The 18786-nt window shown below is 39.0% G+C and overlaps 2 protein-coding genes across 2 annotated transcripts; one reads left to right on the plus strand and one right to left on the minus strand.

Annotated features, from left to right (window-relative positions):
• Nucleotides 1-358: 358 nt before the first annotated feature.
• On the minus strand, nt 359-2574 carry LOC104237241 (probable inactive poly [ADP-ribose] polymerase SRO5). Its single transcript, XM_009791343.2, has 5 exons — nt 1829-2574; nt 1337-1578; nt 1107-1243; nt 894-989; nt 359-516 (listed from the first exon to the last, which is right to left on the minus strand). The coding sequence occupies exons 1-5, from the start codon at nt 2425-2427 to the stop codon at nt 415-417; spliced, it is 1176 nt and encodes a 391-aa protein (XP_009789645.1). The 5' UTR covers nt 2428-2574; the 3' UTR covers nt 359-414.
• LOC138879741 (uncharacterized) lies at nt 2426-13494 on the plus strand. Its single transcript, XM_070159376.1, has 3 exons — nt 2426-2632; nt 12889-12945; nt 13081-13494. Exons 1-3 carry the CDS (start codon nt 2426-2428, stop codon nt 13492-13494), a joined length of 678 nt encoding a protein of 225 aa, XP_070015477.1.
• The last annotated feature ends 5292 nt before the right edge of the window (nt 13495-18786 follow it).

Here is an 18786-nt window from a genome sequence, read left to right on the forward strand (position 1 = left end):
AAGTGGATGTTAGGTTCCATCATGACCCCAATGTTGGGATTTTGGGTCGTGACTGAAGTAGTACCTTATACGAGCTTAATTCACCCACTTAATTCCGACGAAACTTTTTATCGACTCTTGATGACGTATATCTTGAGTATAGCTCAATTTCTTTAGGACTCGGGTATTCTTACATACGTTGAACCATTCAAATCTTACTTCAAAAGTATGGGTTATTATACTTTCTTAAATTTTGTGCCGAGTCAAACACCGCCATATAATTTAGGAAGAGGGAGGATTACTTCGCAACACCCTTGAGGCTACCAAAAAGCAGAAGAAAAAAAAAGAGGGGGGGGGGGGGGGGAAGGAAAAAAGGTTCTGAAGAGAATAAGAAATATTGTGTGTGGATAATAAGCTACTTCCAAAACTATTATATCAAATGGAATCCTGTTTAGGCAAAGGATAGGTTTCATTATCCCATTGTTGAAGGTTGATAGAGCTGCTTCTGGGTGAGTCTGCAGTTGATCCTTTATTTTGCTGCAAATACAAAAGCACAAACAATTGTTGTAAGATTCTGAACAACTAGAATAGGAACTTACAAAGGCATCCTAATTTTGGCTGTTTCATTTTGCTTAATTACCTATTGAATAAACCATGCCATGGAAGAGAGTGAGCCTATAACTTACAGAAATTAACTTGAAAAGCTAACAACTTATTATAGTAAACTGCAAGAATTCTTTTCCATTGATGGTACAATGCATTGTTAATCTGCAGAATAAGTTGTACTTGTCTTTTGGTATATCTTGTGATCACGAGAATTACATGGTAGAAGACTTATTCAGTCGAACTAAATTTACCATAATAATTGCTCCAGTCACAGTTTTTCAAACACAAGATTTAATGTGATGGCATACCTTAGTTTTGCAGGACTTTATGATTAAAGCTAACAACTCATCTCCTGCTAATTTTGTAGCTTGTTGTATCAACCCGCGCCTAGTGATCTTCCTCTCCTAAAAAAATATACTGGACTTCAACAAAAATGGGATAAAAATAGGGGAAGTAGAAAAATATAGTCACATCCAATCGAAGAAAGATAGTCGAGAATTTAATAAATAGCAAGCACTTACCTTATAATCACTATGATATTTCTTAATCAGTTTGACGGTGTTAGGCGGCAAAATTTTTGATAGTGCAGATATCAAAGCAGGAAAAGAAATCCACGCTGAACTTGGACTTTTTAAAGGAACTGAAAATATTCTACTCTCTGCAAAGTGAAGGATGAGCAAAATTTATTAATACTACAGAACAATCATCCAAAATCAAAGCATCTCCAATTTTCTTTAGTATTAAAGCGTACCTTTGACCTTCGAAATTATTCTGAAACTGATCACAAAGTCAGGGAAAATATAAGCATTCATGTTGCTACTCCACACAATGTATTTTCTTGGAGAATGTAAATTGTCAACCCCAGTGTCAAACTGCTCAGAAGTTGGATGAGATTGTCCTAAACCAGGATGAACAACTTCTAATCTTCCTAGTATCACACGACTAAGCAATAAATGTCTTAGCCCATCCTTATCAGGAATAGCTGTTTGAAGACTGAAAGACATAAGAAAATTAGGAATTAGTCAAAAAAATATAATTGTAAAAGTTCAAAGAGATCTAAAACAAACAAAATAGATGCTTTCTACCTAATAATTTAAATTTTTAGACTAGGTGATCACCCAATTTAACACGGTATCAGAGCAAACAATGTTCTTACAGTATGTATAAAGTAAGACATGCACCTGAATAAACTTTTAGATGAGACGGCTACACATTTCAATCGTAAAAAGATGAGCATACATACCAATCAAGAGGATAATCATAAGGAGAGAGGCAAATGCAGTGACCATAAGCTCCATTGTTCATAGGATTCCCAAAACCATGAGAAAATATGCTGTCAATATCATCCTTGGAGGCTCCAAACCAAGCATACTTCTCATTAGCATTCCCCCCACATTTTTTCTCCATTGCTTTGGAAAATCTAAGGAATGACTGAAGCCTAGCTTGCATTGTGAAGCTAGAATAAGCATTCTTGTCAATGGCCTCAATTTGTGTAGATAATCCAAGTATACCCAAACCTGAAATAAACTTTTTATTGATAATCTGATGCATCTTATCACCTTCATCAATCCTTATCAAATCATCTGATTGTGCGTTCTCTTGATAATTGGAGCCAAAAATACCGCTCTCAGAGTCAGAAACTGCTGATTCTTGAATGTCATCGTTATGATCAGAGCCTGAGTTTGTGCTTTCCATCAAATGGTGCTCGGAGTTGTGCTCTGCTTTCGCTTTTCCCATATTGGAAGGAGCATAAATCTTGTAACGGTTGGGATATGCATCTTGAATTGCTTCTACTGGAAAAAGAGACAACAATTGAGGCTGATGCTGCAAAATGTTCTTCATGGAAGATGGAAATAATTCGGAACAGTATATAAGAAACGAAACTCTAGCTGAAGAAAAGCACAAAATTGCTACAGATAATTACTTGAGAAAGAAGAATGAAAACAAGAATGATGAAATTAAAGAAGAGAAGCCAACGGCATGGACACGTTTACAGAATGTGGGCGGTGATGGTCTCAGCTTGTTTTTCTTTAAAACATTTCAGGAGGTGGGAGCACTCTGTTTTCTTAAGCCTACGTTTTTATATTCCTTGCTTGAGAAGGCGGGCGGTCAATGGTTCGATCTAACGAGTAGCTAATTAGTTCTTCCTTTTAATTTAAACGACTCGCCACGATGTTTAAGAATAAAAAAATAATTTTTGAAACTTGTAGTCTTAAAAACTTAAGGGATAAAAGTTTTGTAGGGACATGACATTTGTGTGGTTGTAAAATAAAAAGTTTAAAATTGAATTATTTCCAATAACAGAAATTTATCATTATTTTTTGAACGAACTAATAAAAAATCATCTAAACTGAAACAGAGCGAATATTTTTTATATCGTTTTATTTTATGTGATGTACTGTGATTGCATACCGATTTAAAAAAGAAAAAAATTAAAAACTTATAAAATAACATATAAATAGTTGTGTGATCATAAATTATTTTATTAAAAAGATAAAATAAAAAATATAAAAAAGCATAATTCTTGATAATGAAGAAAGCACTGATCTCACATAAATTGATACGGATAAAGTAGTACTATAACCCTCTAGATGAAGTCCTTTTGCACACTATGTTTGTATGAAGAATTTGGAAAGTCTTAATTAGTACTGGTTTGGTTTGGGAGGAAAGAGAGGCACGGCTTGGGAAGTTATGTTTATTAATAAATTACGTATTCGTTAGTCTTGACTTTTATGTTGGCGTCTTATTATTTTACATAAACTTATAAATGCTTACATTGAATTCATAAATGGAAAATAATGGTTAATAATTTAAATTTTTTATCATCGACATGGATTCTCACTCATATTTGTAAATTTTTAAATTTAACTTATTTAATTTAATGTACATGTTAGTTTTCAATATTGTTATTCCTCCTGTTTGTTGGAGGGCAATAAGTATAATTTACAACATCCTTTTATTGTTCTTTTCCCGTTCTTCATTTCACGGGCGATCGAGATTCCCATGTTCATTCGATAATAATATTTCGACGCAGTAAGATCTCTTCATGGATACGTACTAGCTTTTTCTTGTTCTTGGTATGAGATTTAACCATTTAGTTTATTTTCAAACCTTGATTACTTTATATGCAGATACACTCAAGTGACAGTTCAAAGCAAACTAGCCTATGCCTATTCCATGTGATCGAGTCAGTCGTTGGGAATATATACTAGTATTAGTTTTGACCCAAAAAAGAAGTAAATGAAGAAAAAGACATGTAAATCGGGGTTCATAATTACAAGATTATCACTATCCCATTTACTTAAAATGATCACTAATATATTTTCTTAAATATTCAACGGTCAAGTGCTTGAATTCTCCTTTTTTATTCAGCAACTCTCTTATGTTGTTCACAAATTTCTAAATTAGTGTTTCTCACTCTCTCCAATTATGATTCATAAGAAATAAGAAATACAAGACCTAGAGAACCAATTGAGTCCTTTTGAAACATTTGGTAACACAGTCGTTGATTTATATTTGTTTCATTAGATATAGATGGCTCTCGCTGGACTGAACTAAATATATATGCATGAGTTTTAAAACTTGGAGGACTATTTTAATTGCTTCACCTTACATTAGGGACCATTTTGAGTGAAACCAAATTAAGGAACGATTTTGGACCATTTTTTTGGTAATAAAAAACTTTTATTCAAAATAAAGCTACTTAAGTGTCATTACAAAGGGAGACTAGTCTAGGTAACATAGGCCCTATGCTATCTCTTTGAGCTGTTAAAACGGGACAGGCCAAGCCAGCCCAAATCCTGTGGGCTTTTAAATTTGGTTGGCTAGGACAGACCGGCCCGCCATATGAATGGGCCTTAAAATGACCAACCCAACCCAGCTCTAAAAGGACCGCGGGCTAGGGATGCCGGCCCTTCAAAATTTTTTAAGAAAAAAGAGTGTCTTTAAATTCTTAAATATTTTTTCGTGACATAATCGATTAATCATGTAAACAACTTCTGTTTGGTTAGAGCATACAAAAAGTTTGATATTTGACGATGAATCTCACAATGAAATGTAAATTCTCTATATCTCTAGCTCTTCTTTTTTAAAGTTACAAGAATATTTTCTTAATACTTTTCTTTCATTTTCCTCAGATTCAACGATTGCTTCAATAAGTTTATATGTTGAGGTCTTTTAATTTAGGATTAACATCATTTGCTGATTTCATCATTATAGTCCATAAAAATTTTCAAATTTCTGAAATTTGCTAGTTGTCAATTTTTTTTTTGTGTGTGTGTTTAAAATTGATCTTTTTCTATATTGAAGAGTAGTTTAAATATTAACAATATATTAAAGTAATCCAAACTTATCATTGGCCACTTAAACTAATATTTTCTTTTGAAAAAAGATTATTATTATTGGCCACCTAAAACTTTTCGAGTTTGTTATTAATTAAGCAAAAGAAAAACTAGTTTTGTCATATTACATGCATGTAAAAAATCAAAATTTCTAGTCGATACAGAAGGATAAATGAGCAAACTAGGGTTGGAGAATGGGGACTATAGTTAATAGTTTTTTTAGTGTTTACTTTTTTAAAATATTTAATTGTTAACTAATTTGAATTTAATTAATTTTTGGCCCACGGGCCGACCAAGGCCCAGCCTCGGTCAAGCCTCAAGGGCCAGTGGGCCGACTTGGGCCGGGCTTATAAGCCTCAATTTTAAATGGGCTCAAAAAATCCTAACTCAACCCTATCCAAGTAGCGGGTTGGGTTGGGCTGGCCTCACAGGTCAAGCCCATTTTGACGGCTCTAATCTCTTTCAAAAGCAAGAATGATAAAAGCAGGGGAACGGGTAATCCAAAGGATTTTCAAAAATGTCCAAGCTACATGCATTTTTTGCTGACTAGTCCGTCACTTCATTAGCTTCTCTGAACACGTGCTTTTAGGGCCTGTTTGAAAAGTCACTTTGTAATTGAATTTGGATGAAATTAGATGTAATTACACAGTTTTGGCACATTTATCTAATCAAATAATTATTTTGTCGGCATATAATTGGATACAATTGAGGGGGGTATAATTACACTCTCCAGTTCTCAAGGGGCTGAGAATTGCTGGTAGCTACATGATGCAATTACAAGGCTATTTTTTGAATCTCTTTTCTTTTCTTTTTAATTTACTTTTCATTCCTATTCTTTTTCTTCTTTTTAATTTATTTTTTATTTTAAATATTATTTTTTTGCATTATTTATCTTTTGTTTCCTTATTTCATATCCCAACCTTTACTTTATGTGTTTCTACATAATTTCTCATATTTTATTTCTTTCTTAATTATGTTTTTATTTTTTATTACCTTTAGCTATGTTATTATTCTAATTCTTCTCAAAATATTATACCTCGTAATCTTAGAAAGAATAAATCATCCACAAACTTGGCGTATAATGAGTAATGTCATCAAAGTTGAACTTTGTTATTGAATGAGATTATATGCAAACTTAACTATGTTAAAATGATACATTATTTTTTAATATTTAAATAATATTCTCATTTTCCAACCTTTATTTTTTGTGATTCCATGCAGTTCCTCATATTTTTTATTTTTTTTATTTACTTCATTTAGCATAATTATGTTATTATTCTAGCTAGTTTTGAAGTTACAACTCCTAATATGTCACGACCCTAAAATTGACCTGATTGTGATGGCGCCTATCGTGAAACTAGGCCAGCCGACACAGACCCCATAAACCAGTCAAAGAATTATAATAAGTCATTTAAAGTCATTAATAAGCTAAAATCCCAAAATGTAAGGTAGAATAGAATGGTGCAGAACAAAATACAGCCCGACAATAGGGTGTCACCAGTCATGAGCAATTACAACTCGTCTAGAAATATGAAAAGACAACATAGTCTGAATCAAACTAATACAAAACGGAATAAAGATAGGAAGGAGAAGCACTGGGCTGCGAACGCTAAACAGCTACCTAGTCAACTCCGAAAGCCTGTTGGATGACAAATCAACACTCGCTAGTGTGACCGAAGACTCCTGGATCTACACACAGGGTGCAGGGAGTAATGTGAGTACGCCAACTCAGTAAGTAATAAAAGTAAAGGCAGCTGAGCAGTAAGAAAATACGTAAACCACAACGTTATACTACAAAAAAATAGTATAAACACAGAACAATGCAGTAAAGCAATAAAACTCGTAAAAACATCTCAGTTCAGTAAAAATCTTTTTAAAACATCTTTCAGTAGTTCAAACTAGTGATGAAAACAGTGAGAAAAGGATAGTAACATAAATCAGCCCCGAGGGCAAAACAAGTACCATAACCGTCCCTCGGGCAAAATACCAACAGATTCAGCCCCTTGGGCTACCTCACAATCACTCGTATCAGCCCCTCGGGCAATATCACATCTCACACTGGGTGCCCGCGCTCACTGGGATGTGCAGACTGTTGGAGGGGCTCCTACAGCCCAAGCGCTATAACAAGCCATCTCGTGGCATAATCAAACTGGCCCTCGGTGTTATAACAAGCCACCTTGTGGTGTAACAAAATAGGCCCTCAGCCTTATAATCATGAATCGGTACAACACTGTTGCGATGTGCAGCACGATCCTATAATATCCTCACAACACAGGCTCTCGACCCACTCAGTCAGAAATCTCTCAAGCCACTCGGGCAACAGTAAAACATGATGCTCAGCCCAAACTAACATTTAAATATTAAAATGGAGTAAATATGGCTGAGTTATGAAAATAGTAGAATACAGCATGACTGAGTACAAATATGAAGTCAAAATAGTGAGGAATAGTAGTAAAAATTCCCTAAGGGTCCAAAACAGTTGGCACGAGGCCCAGATATGGCATTCAGCCCAAACATGATAATACTTTCCAAAACACAATGATATCAAACAATTTTCAATCAAATATGCGATTTAACAGTCATACGGGACGGACTATGTCACAATCCCCAATGGTGCACAACCCCACGCTCGTCATCTAGCGTGTGTGTTACCTCAAGATAGCACAACGATATGAAATCCGGGGTGTCATACCCTCAGGACAACATTTACAATCATTACTTACCTCTATCCGATCTAAACTCTAGCCCGCGATGCCTTTGCCTATCAACTCGGCCTCCGAATGCTCCAAATCTAACAAAAAATCATATTTATCTATCAAAATATGCTAAAGAAACAAAGCCCACTCGAAAATAACCAATTTACATAAAAAATCCCGAAATTGGCCAAACTCGACCATGGGCCCACGTCTCGGTGTCCGATAAAAATCACAAAACTAGAATCCTTACACTCCCATGAGTTCATACATATCAAATACATCAAAATCTGACCACAAATGACCCCTCAAATCCTCAAATCAAAGTCTTAAATTCCAAGCCCTAACTCCCCAATTTTAGGCTTTAGATTCCACAAATTTCATGTTTAATTAGGTAGAAATCACAATAGGATCGAGTATTAAGTCCATAGATCTTACCTCCAAGTGTTTCCCTTTGATTCCCTCTTCAATTCTTCTCAAGAAGCTCCAAAATCGCTAAAAATGGTGAAAGTTAGACCCAAAATCGCGGACAATGGCTATTTAAACATTCTGCCCAGGTGACCCTTTCCTTCTTCGCAAATGCGGTCAAAGGCTCGCGTTTGCGAAGCACAAAAATCGTTGACCACTTAAATTCTTCTTCGCGAACGTGACCTCCTAATTGCAAATGCGAAGCTTCAGCTTCTCAAACCATCGCGAATGCGACCCCCTTAACTCTAACGTGAAGCACAATTGACCAGGACCCCAGCTGCTCCCATCTACTCTACGCGAACACGGGAACCTCCTCGCGTTCGCAATGAACAATGAACCTAACCCTTCGCGAATGCGGGACACACATCGCAAACGAGAAGGCCAAACTTCCTACCTCACACCACATCCCTTCGCGAACGTAAGAGCCTTCTCGCGAACGCGAAGGCCAAATGTCTGCAACACCAACAACAGATTTTCTACAACTTCCCACAACAAGATTTGATCCGTTTAACCACCCAAAACTCACCCGAGGTCCTCGGGACCTCAACCAAATATGCCAACATATCCCATAACATCATTCAAACTTTTTCCAACCTTCGGAAAGCTCAACAACATCAAAACACCAAATTAACATTGGATTCAAGCCTAAGAACTCCAAAAACTTTCAAATTCCACTTTCGATCAAAAAGTCTATCAAACCTCGTCTGAATGACCTGAAATTTTTTACACACATCATAAAATGACACAATGGACCTACTCCAACTTCCGGAATTCCATTCCGGCCCCTATATCAAAATCTCCCCTATCAACCGAAAAATGCAAAAAATCCAATTTCGCCAATTCAAGCCTAAATCGACTCCGGACATCCAAAACACATTCTGATCACGCTTCTAAGTCTCAAATCACCTCCCAAATCTATCCGAACCATCGGAATTTACATCCGAGCCCTTTTTCACATAAGTCAACATCTAGTTGACTTTTCCAACCTAAGTTTACTCAAAAGAGACTAAGTGTCTCATTCCTTTCCCAAACCTCTCCGAACCTGAACCAACCAACCTGATATCACAGAATACAGTTGAACAAGACAATAAGAAGCAGAAATGGGGGAAATAGAGCGGTAACTCATGAAACAACTGGTCGGGTCGTTATATCCTTCCTCTGTTAAACAAATGTTCGTCCTCGAACGGGTCAAGAAACATACTTGAAGTCTCAAATAGGTGAGGATATCTGCTCCGCATCTTCCACTCGATCTCCCAGGTAGCCTCCTCTACGGGACGACCTCTCCACTGCACTTTCACTGAAGCTATATCCTTTGACCTCAACTTTCAAACCTGACGCTCCAGAATAGCTACTGGCTCCACATCATAAGTCAAATCACCATCTAACTGAACCATGCGGATCAATCTGAATACCTTCACTGGACATCACGTGCCCTAAGAATGCCACTGAACTGGGCCAAAACTCACACTCGAAGAACTTTGCATAAAGCTTCTCCTCCCTCAATCTCTACAACACAACTCTCAAATGCTAATCGTACTCCTCCTGACTATGTGAGTATACCAGAATATCATCAATGAAAACAATCATGAACGAGTCGAGATAAGGCCGAAACACGTTGTTCATCAAATGCATGAACATTTTTGGGGCATTGGTCAGCCCAAAAGACATCACCAGGAACTCATACTGACCATATCGGATCCTAAAAGTTGTTTTAAGAATATCCGAGTCCCTGATCTTCAGCTGGTGATACCCTGAACAAAGATCAATCTTGGAGAACACTCTCGCTCCTTGAAGCTGGTCAAATAAATCATCGATATGAGGCAAAGGATACTTGTTCTTGATTGTTACTTTGTTCAACTACCTATAATCAATGCACATCCTCATTGTGCCATCCTTCTTCTTCACAAATAGAACAGGCGCACCCTAAGGCGACGCACTAGAACGAATAAACCCCTTATCAAGGAGTTCCTAAAGCTGCTTCTTCAACTCCTTCAACTCCGCTGGTGCCATGCAATACGGTGGAATAGAAATGGGCTGAGTGCCCGGCACCAGATCAATACCAAAATCAATATCCCTATCCGGTGGCATGCCTGACAGGTCTGCGGGAAACACATAGAGAAAATCCCTCACAACAGGAATAGAATCAATACTAGGAGTCTTTGCATCGACATCCCTCACAAAGGCTAAGTATGAAAGACAACCCTTCCCTACCATCTGCTGGACCTTCAAGAACGAAATCACCCTACTGGGGACAAAATCAGTCGAACCTCGCTACTCAACCCGTGGCACACCCGACATAACCAATGTCACTGTCTTAACAGGACAGTCCAAAATAGCACAACACGGAGATAGCCAATCTATGCCCAATATCACATTGAAGTCCACCATACAAAGCAATAACAGGTCCACTTGGGTCTCCAGACCCCCAATAGAGGAGCCCTGAACTGATGGAGCACGGGATGAACTTTGGGCTGGAAAGGCACTGAGTGATGAATGGCCCTGATGAGAACTGTGAGAAAAATGACCCGATGATGCTCCACGATAACCTGGGCAAGCTAACTGAGCATGTCTGAATGGACGGTCTCTGTCGTGCTGAAACTGACCTCCCGAAGGAGCACCACCAAAAATACTAGATCCCTGAGGCCTCTTGGCCTCCCTCTCATCTCGCTCCTGGAGACGAACTGACTCAATCTCGCGAGAAATGTCAACAACCTCCTCAAAAGTAGCACCAGACACACACTCTCTGGTCATGAGAATCTGAAGCTGATATGTGAGGCCATCAACGAACCTCATATCCTCTCTCTATCTGTTGGAACCAACCAAATAGCATGACGAGCTAACTCCGAGAACCTCATCTCATACTGCATCACAGTCATATCTCCCTGACGCAACTGCTCGAACTACCTGTGCAGCTCCTCTCTGCAAGACTGTGCCACATACTTTTCCAAAAAGAGAACGGAGAACTACTGCCAGGTAAGAGGCGCTGCACCAACAGGCATACGCCTCTCATAAGCCCCCTACCAAGTGAAGGCAACTCCAGAAAACTGAAAAGTGGTAAATTCTACCATGCTGGTCTCCAGAATACCCGTTGTACGAAGAATCCTCTAACACTTTCCCAAGAAAACCTGGGCATCCTCGCTCTCTGTACCACTAAAAGTCGGAGGCTGAAGTCTACCAAACCTCTCAAACCTGCGTTGCTCGTCCTCTGGCATAATAGGAGCTACATAGTCCTAAGCAGCTGCAACCGACTGGGTTGGAGGTGCCCCCGTGTCTGAAGTCCCGGCACGACCTGCTCAGGTGTGTGAGCGGCGGGAGTCTGAGTGCCTCCCCCAACCTGAGAAGTAGCTGCGGCTGTGGTAACTGAGACCGCTTGAGCTAGGCCAATGCATACTGATAGAATCTGGGCCAGGGCCTCCTGAAGGCCTATAATCAAAATAGGCACAGCCAGTGTCTGAGCTGGTGCTGCTGGAGCATCCACAACTAGGACCTGATTATGAACTGGGGCGGCTGATGGATCTGCAGGTGTTACCCTAACTGTTGTGCGAGCTATACACCTGCCTCTGCCATGGCCTCGACCGCACCCTCAGCCTCTAGTGGACCCAGCTAGTGGTACCGGTGGTCGTCTATCCTGACCGGTAGCACGTGTCCTCACAATCTGTGAGAGAATAGAATAACAGAAGTTTAGTACTCGGATCAACAGATTCGCATGACAAGAATTCAAGAATATGAAACCTCGTCCGAATGACCTGAAATTTTGCCCACACGCCACAAATGACACAACGGACCTACTCCAACTTCCCAAATTCCATTCCGACCCCTATATCAAAATCTCCTCTATCAACCGGAAAATGCCAAAATTCCAATTTCGCTAATTCAAGCCTAAATCTACTCCGGACCTCCAAAACACATTCCGATCATGCTCCTAAGTCCCAAATCACCTCTCGAAGCTATCTGGACCATCGGAATTCACATCCAAGCCCTTTTTCATATAAGTCAACATCTGGTTGACTTTTCCAACCTAAGCTTACTCAAAAGAGACTAAGTGTCTCATTCCTTTCCAAAACCTCTCCGAACCCGAACCAACCAACCCGATATCACATAATAGAACTGAACAAGACAATAAGAAGCAGAAATGGGAAAAACGGAGTGGTAACTCATGAAACAACCGGCCGGGTCGTTACATAGTATTAGAAACAATGAGTCATTAATAAACTTGGTATATAATAATTGATGTTACTAAAATAGAATCTCATTATTGAATGAGGTTATAGACTTATGTTTCCCTTTTATGTTGAATTATATCTACTTAAATTATATACATTATGTTGTACTTTTACATAAAAATATTATGTTAATTTTTTTTGGATTTTAAATTTATGTTATATTTTTGGTTCTATAATTTTTTTATATTAGTATTGACTTATTAGCTCAAATTTCATGCCATTCATTTTATAGTTTATTTTTTTAGTAAAATATTTGAGTAATGTTATATCATTATATTTATAAATATTAATCTTTTTATCTAGTAATGCACCTGCTTCTTACTCTTCAACTCCATCAGCTTTATTTCCATCTTCACCAACACCAGCAATTGCTAGATAAATTCCGTCTTCATCCGCTCTTCCACCAACAATTGTTACATCATCTCCACCGGCCGCATCTGATCACGGAGGAGATATTCCTCCTCTCAGTCCCCAGTTCATGGGAATTTGGGGAAAAAATTTGCTGCACTTTTTGAAGATCCCCATCGGAGAAGGAATGTTACCCTTTCGATCTCTACAGGGTGCAACCTACATTCCCAGCCGTTGGAGCTCACTAATTATCTTAAGCCTTTGACTTCAGAGAAAGATTGGGAAAAGGTTAGAGCACTCTCGGGAGAGTTCCTGTTGAACAACACCATGCACAATGCCGCAGCGGTACACTCTTTTCTTCCTTTGTAATTTCATCTACTTTTGCATGAATGTGTTCTAAGTTTTGCTTCTCTTGCTTTGTAGGCCAACTTTCTTGCTTTCGAGGGCCTTCAGAGGTTGATTCGTGAGAAAGAGGAGCTTACTTCTGAACGGAATCAGCTTTTGGCGGAACTGGACCAGGCCGTTCTCCGCCTCTCAGAATTGGAAACCAAAGCCACTGAGGTTATTGTTTTGGAGGCTCGTTTGCAGCAAAGCAAGCAAGAGGTGGTAAATCTTAGCCAAGAGATTCGCCCGCTGAGGGTTAGATTTGATGAAGCCAAGGCTAAGTGGGCTAAAGTCCAGGATGTCATTCTTGCTGCAACCGAGCGCGAGACTGCTACTACCAAAATAGTGATTGAATTAGAAGCAAACTTAGACTCCAAAATCGAAGAGCTTGCTGCTATGGAGGCGAAGTGTGCCCAATTGGAAGAGAAGTACAAAAAAAATTATCGAACATAATAGACTCTTTAGTTCAACTGTCTGCAACCTTGATATTAGCCTCCAATCTGTTAGGTCCGCCCGGAAAAGCCTCTCTGATAAGGTAATTGTTTACCCATAAAATGGCACAGTTGAAATTATACGTAGTTTCTAGACAAGTAAACTAATTTGATCTTGAAATAAAGAAATAACTGAAGAAATATACAATACTTAGCCTTAAAATGTAGATGAAATGGCAGAAATGGCGAATCCGGGAATAAGGTTTCCGACCATAGAAATGATGAGATCAAAAAGCAAAAATGTAAAATTGTATTAAGATTTGTATAGGATGTAGTGTAAGTTAGCCAGAAAATTTGTCTCTTTTACAATGAAGACTGAGCTCTCTATTTATAGTTGTGCCTAGGGAAGGAGGTCCTAGAATCGTGCTTTCCTTTAGTGTCAATTATGAGTGCCATTGATGAAGATGTAACAGTAGGCATAAATGCCAAATTCACTGTAATGGGCCACCACCCTTAATTCTGCAGAATATTACTTATTAAATGCTACCGGGCGCAGAGCATTTAATATACCTTTATGATCATTATTCTTTCTGGTGATATCTGCGGTCAGTGGACATCTCCGTCTTAGGTTCAATGTGTCCTTCCTTTAGATGACCACATGTTATTTCATATTTTACCCTATATAGATAGTCTCCCTGCATTCTGGTGACATAACTTTGTATTACCAAGAAGTTGGTAGAAATACTCTTTTGGCGAAAATTTCTATAACTCCCTCTATTGGCTTCTAACGGTTGATTTGACAGAGGTTTCTCCACATTTAATGCCCCGAACATGCGTCATCCCACGATTCAGCACAAGTTTTGCCGATTAACGAGGTAATCATGGCCATGAATTTACCCACCAAAAATTTAATTATATGCATCATCCTTTTCCCTTACACTTCATAATTTTCCAAGCTTGAACCTTTGTTCTTCATCTTTTCTCTAACTCTCTTCAAACAAAAACCTTTCTCCTCCTTTCACGTAATGTCTTCTTCCTCAAAGTATACCAGTTCTTCAAAGAACAAGAAAAAGATTGAGGATGATGTTCCTTCAACATTACACCCCATCAGCCCTAGAAGTCTTACTACCATAAAAGACTTTGAGGAGAAATTCCCTACTGCTAACTCTCGTACATAAGCCATCAATAGATACACTTCTTCCATCTGTCTTTCCAATATTCCTGTTGTGAAGAAAGACTGCTGTTGTCCTGAGCTGGATATTATCGCTCCTGATCTATCAGAGCGAGTGACCTAACCCAAAGATGGTTTTACATATTTATACACGTATCCCTTTACTTTAGGTGCATTTTCTTTGAGCGGAGAGCTTGATTCCATGATTGTGGAATTTTGCCTCCGTTACCAAGTGTGTTTGGAACAAGTAAGTCCTTCTATGTGGAGAACAGTCGCCTACCTTCGGCTTTTATGACAGGAGACTCGAGAAGAGCTAATCTTAGCTCATATAATAAATCTCTACTCTCCCAGGATCTTCTGTGGGGGAATGATAGCAACCTTGCTCTGTTGACTAGAATGGATGATGACAACAACCGTGGGTGGATGGAACGGTTCTCCGTAGTTGCCACCAACGACATCATTCCAACAACGGCATCATCCTTTTCGGTCGCTTGGAACCGCACTCGTAAGATCTTTGTTTGATATTTTTACTAAATATCCTTCTGTAGTCATATTGATTTTTTACCCTTCACATGTTTCAGTAACTCGATGGACCCCACAGGTGGTTGAAGGTTTAGATTGGTGGGTTCAGAAGATTTTAGATTTTACAACGCCCAAAACTTATTTGTGGAAAGAACTGGCCCCTAAATATGGGTTGAAGGCCAAAAATCATGGTAATTCAAACTCACCTTGTTTCAATTTTTCATGTGAAGAACTTGACTAACCCCTTCTATCTCTTCCTTGAAACTAGTTCTACCTGCGGGCTTAGTTGTTGTCCTTGAGGAGGACGTTTTGGCTGATCATGCTGATGTGGCAAGGCTACTTTAGGAGGCAGTTACTCAAGCAGGTGTCTCTGGACCTGCTTCGGGAGAAAGTGTTTTATTACGAAGTCAACCGGTCGGAGAATAAGCAACAAAAAAGAAGGTGTTTTTCTGTGGTCGGGAAAAAAAACAAGAGGGCGAAGACTATTACCGCTGTGTCATCTCTAGAAGTTGTGATCACTAGCCCTCCTCCCGGGCCGGTCATAGACACTGTGATGATTAATAATGATAGTGAAGCCAGTGATGATGGGGCTTCCCTACACAAAGGCGATGTTCATCATCAACTTAACAAAATGCTCAACCTGTTGGGTTAAATACAGTAACTTAGGACGATATCTCGGCACTTTGGGGGAATATGATTTAGTGGAAAATGCCAATTCCCATTTTCGGTCCCTAATTGTCATGCCTGGTATCGCAAGGCTAAGTACCGAGTCCATGCCATCTTTGGTTGGTGAGCAACCAACATTAGTACTGCATTTGATGCAACTGATTCTTACTCTTCAACTCCATCAGCTTCATTTCCCTCTTTACCAATACCAGCAATTGCTACATCATTTCCATCTTCATCTACTCTTCTACCAGCAATTTCTACATCATCTCCACTGGCCGCATCTAATTATAAAGGACATGTTCCTCCTCCCCAGTCCCCAGTTCATGGGAATTTGGGATACAATAATGCTACCGAGTGCAACCCGCTTTCCCGGTCGGTGAATCTTGCTAATTATCTGAAGCCTTTGGTTTCAGAGAAATATTGGGAAAAGGTTAGGGAACTCCCGGGAGAGTTCCTATTGAATAATGCCATGCACAATGCCGCAACAGTGCGCTCTTTTCTTCCTTTGTTATTTATTCTATTTTTATATGAACGTATTCTCAGTTTCATTTTTCTTATTTTGTAGGCCAATTTTCTTGCTTCCGACGGCCTTCAGAGGTTGATTCGTGATAAGGAAGAGCTTACTTCTGATAGGGATCTGCTTTTTGCAGAGCGAGAGCAAAGTATCACTCGTCTCTCGGAATTGGAAGACAAAGCTGTTAAGGTCGTTGTATTGGAGGCTTGTTTGCAGCAAAGCGAGCAAGAAGTGATAACACTTAGCCAAGAAATTGGCCCGCTAAGGGTTAGATTTGACAAAGTCATGGCCAAATGGTCCGAAATCCATGACGTCGTTCTTGCTGCAACCGAGCGCGAGGCTGCTACTGCTGAAAAAGTGACTGACTTCAAGGAAGCCTTTAACTCCAAAATCGAAGAGCTTACTGCTTCAGGGGCGAAACGTGCCAGTTGGAAGATAAGTACAAGAAAACTATTGATCATAAAAGTCTCTATAGTTCAACTGTCTCTGACCTTGACGTTACCCTCAGATCTATTAAGTCCGCCAGGGACAGCCTTTCTACCGAGGTAGATCAAGTAAAAGAAGAACTTAAGCACTGGGTAGCTTCCCTTATTGTTGAGAAAACTTACGTTATGTATAGCATGAGGAGAAAAACCTTGGAAGAGGCCAAAGCTGGTATCATTGATTTTTATGCTGAAATTTCTAAGGCCCAAGAGCTTGAGTTGGCTACTAAAAATGAACTCCCGATGCAGTCTGATGCTCGTGGTTCTTCTAGTTCCGGTTTTGAGTTTTCGGGAATTGAAGAGGAATCGGAAGGCGACGATGCTGATAATCAAACTAGGGAAAATGTCGAGCCATCGGTGGACCCACCTACTTCTCCCGGAGATGCGGGCACTTCTCTTCCTGCTGGTTCCGAAGATACCGTAGTTTAGCTTTTTTTTTCTTTTTCCCATTCTTGTACTTTTGACATTTTGGCATGTTCTTGTAAATAAAGATGTATTTTTGCTCAAATATTATTTGAGTCTTATTTTCGTTTGCATATCTATGCAAGTATTCAATCTTTGTGTTTGCTTAAGAATTTTGCGCACGTTTTTGTATTCGCGCTTTACTATGTGTAGTCTCAGATGCTTTTTCCTCGAGGCATTTTGGTTCCGAGTATTATCCCTTTTACATGAGGGTTTCTACAATTATTTGCGCAAGTTTACTTTTTGCGTCCTTCTGTGTACGTCTTCGGGTGCATTTTTCCCTAAAGGCATTTTAATTCTGGGCATAAATTCTTCTGAAACCAACCCTTTAACGTGAGGGTTTTTATAAGAGAGGGCCCTTTTATGTTTACGGTGCTCTTGAAGATGACGTCTCCTATTCATTGCGGCACTAGCATTTGAAGTACTTGTTTAACTTTCAAAAGGAAAAAGTTAGTTCATCATTCAGACCAGAAACAAGATAAAAATAAAAGGATTTCATTTTATTTAATTCCTTATATCTTCAAAAGTATACATGCATTTGCTATGCTAAAAAGAAATTGCCATTACTTGTGGCTATCTTGTACAACTTGTTTCTACGGGGCTGGTTGCACAGTCCACGGTCCTGATAACGTATTTTGTTTCCAAATTTTTGTTCCCGGACAACGTAGTAGTTATTGATGTCGTATCCTCATATCATCCCCCCTAGTGTTTGAATGCGAAGAATGTGAATTGTAACACTGGAAGTCTTGTACTTTCAAATATTCCACCAATGAATTGCTAGATAATCCTCAACTCGGTAACACACCTTACTTTCCCTCAGGAATATATGCTATCGACCGAAAGATTATCTAACAATCATCTTGTGGTTTATGCTCATGAAAGGTCGGGTAACATTTGTTCAATAGCAAACTTAACTTCCTAGTGGGAATTTGCTATCGAACCAAAGATTATCTAACTGTCCCCGAGTGGAAGCTTGCTTGTTTACCCTTCTATCAAAGGTCTTATTGTTGTTGTCTTCGTAGTATGCTTTCTATCGTTGCCTCATTAAAAACCTTGCCACAAAAACCCAATTGGGAAACAAACTGAATGAAGGAAAAAAGAGTACAGCACATACTTTCAGATTGGATATTGTTCATCAGCAATAATATCTTTTGAGGTGCACCATGTTCCAATTGTTGGGAAACTTGTCTCCATTTTGGTTCTCCAACTCGTATGAACCTTTCCCCGTGATAGCTGAAATCCGGTAGGGACCTTCCCATGTTGGACCCAGCTTCCCCGCATTGAGCTCTCACGTATTTTGAGTTACTTTCCTCAGAACCAAATCTCTTACTTTGAAATAATGGAAATTGGCTCTCCGATTATAATATCGCTCCATTCTCTGCTTTTGAGCTACCATTCTTACACACACCAAGTTCATGCATTCCTCGAGCAGCTCCAAGTTGATTAACATTGCTTCATTATTTGATTCTTCATCTACCTAAAAATATATCAAGG

This window comes from Nicotiana sylvestris, chromosome 10, assembly GCF_000393655.2.
Source record: "Nicotiana sylvestris chromosome 10, ASM39365v2, whole genome shotgun sequence".
Classification (NCBI taxonomy): domain Eukaryota; kingdom Viridiplantae; phylum Streptophyta; class Magnoliopsida; order Solanales; family Solanaceae; genus Nicotiana; species Nicotiana sylvestris.

Excerpts from the sequence above, each read along its gene's own strand:
- LOC138879741 (XM_070159376.1), top strand. The coding sequence starts at position 2,426 with ATGGAAGATGGAAATAATTCGGAACAGTATATAAGAAACGAAACTCTA. Across the intron at positions 2,633-12,888 it reads TCTTTAAAACATTTCAGGAG|CCGTTGGAGCTCACTAATTA; the intron begins GTGGGAGCACTC and ends CTACATTCCCAG. Across the intron at positions 12,946-13,080 it reads CAGAGAAAGATTGGGAAAAG|GCCAACTTTCTTGCTTTCGA; the intron begins GTTAGAGCACTC and ends CTTGCTTTGTAG.
- LOC104237241 (XM_009791343.2), bottom strand. The coding sequence starts at position 2,427 with ATGAAGAACATTTTGCAGCATCAGCCTCAATTGTTGTCTCTTTTTCCA. Across the intron at positions 1,244-1,336 it reads AATAATTTCGAAGGTCAAAG|AGAGTAGAATATTTTCAGTT; the intron begins GTACGCTTTAAT and ends TTCACTTTGCAG. Across the intron at positions 990-1,106 it reads AATATCATAGTGATTATAAG|GAGAGGAAGATCACTAGGCG; the intron begins GTAAGTGCTTGC and ends ATATTTTTTTAG.